We start from the raw sequence: 1,134 nt of genomic DNA on the forward strand, positions 1-1,134 counted from the left end.
GTTTTTTTTCTAGTTTGGTGTTTTTGGCTTTGATTCGCTCCCATTGATTGTATTCATGTGCATGCAGAGGGAAGCCTCTGCTGGTGGCTCTAATGTGTAACTTACATTTTTGATGCAAAATAAAAAGAAGAAGCTTCCTTTTAGATATTCTGGTGTGTTTTTTTTCTGCCTCTAACAGTGTGCACGATTGAGTTAAAGGGAATTTCCAACCAGCATTTTGTTCCAAGTTTAATGCGGAGCCCTTTTTTAAATAAGAAGCAGAACAACATCACAACAAGAACCACAAACTGGACAAACTTGTCTTACGACACCTTGTCGTCATTATGTTCCTGGTGATTTTAACAGAAGCATGAGTACCTCCTCCTCTTTCTGCTGCTCAAAAATATCCAACCATCTGTTTCTCTACTCCAAAAGATACCAGAGGAGAGGAAATATCACACACCAGCTGCATCACAAATTGAGATGATCAAATGATTTAAGCTGCGTTTTCCTGGGGTTTATTTTCACATTAGCTATGGTGGAAAAAGATGTTTCTCAATCTTCTTTGACAGCAGTGAGAGTCCAGCGCATGTCCCTGGTGGATGAACTGGAAGGACAGATTGATTCCCTGTTGGAAGCTCTGGTCTGTCAGAGAGTATTCACTCGGGATGACCGTGAGGAAGTACTGTGTCAGCCAGGGCCTAGGGCCAGAGTTCGGAAGGTGTTGGATATCCTAGAGTGTAAAGGAGAGGAAGCAGCAAACCTTTTCTTCTCTGTTAGAAGTCATCAGCAGCTATCCCAGAACGCAGCTCATACTTCATACACAGGTTCGTAAATTTATTCAAAACCTTTATTTTAACAGCTTAAGAAATAGTTTCAGATGGTTCTATGAATATAATAATTTCTCTAGTGTGAGCCAACGGAATTGATAGAGACTTCTGGAAAGGTGTTGTAGCCTTTTTCAGCTGCCGATTTAAGCCGGTTTTGCTGTTAGTGTGCCAATGATATGTGGTTCTTTCAGCCTTCACTTTTGTTTTCTCTGAAAGAAAGCCACGCTGATTTTCATTTCAGAAAAGGCATCTTACAGATTTTATCATAATGTTGAATAGGGATGCATGATATAATCGGCCCCCTATCGGAATCTGCCTTTATCGG

The 1,134-nt window shown here is 40.7% G+C and overlaps 1 protein-coding gene across 1 annotated transcript in view; it reads left to right on the forward strand.

Moving 5' to 3' along the window:
- The first annotated feature begins 416 nt into the window (after positions 1-416).
- LOC107086397 (NACHT, LRR and PYD domains-containing protein 12-like) overlaps positions 417-1,134 on the forward strand; it is an 8,542-nt gene continuing 7,824 nt past the window's right edge. Inside the window, exon 1 of the mRNA XM_015377300.1 lies at positions 417-806. Coding sequence (XP_015232786.1) covers positions 515-806 — 292 coding nt within the window. The 5' untranslated portion in view covers positions 417-514. The remainder of the gene's footprint in view (positions 807-1,134) is intronic.

Source organism: Cyprinodon variegatus, unplaced genomic scaffold (assembly GCF_000732505.1).
Source record: "Cyprinodon variegatus isolate N-32 unplaced genomic scaffold, C_variegatus-1.0 Scaffold151, whole genome shotgun sequence".
NCBI classification, from domain to species: Eukaryota; Metazoa; Chordata; class Actinopteri; order Cyprinodontiformes; family Cyprinodontidae; genus Cyprinodon; species Cyprinodon variegatus.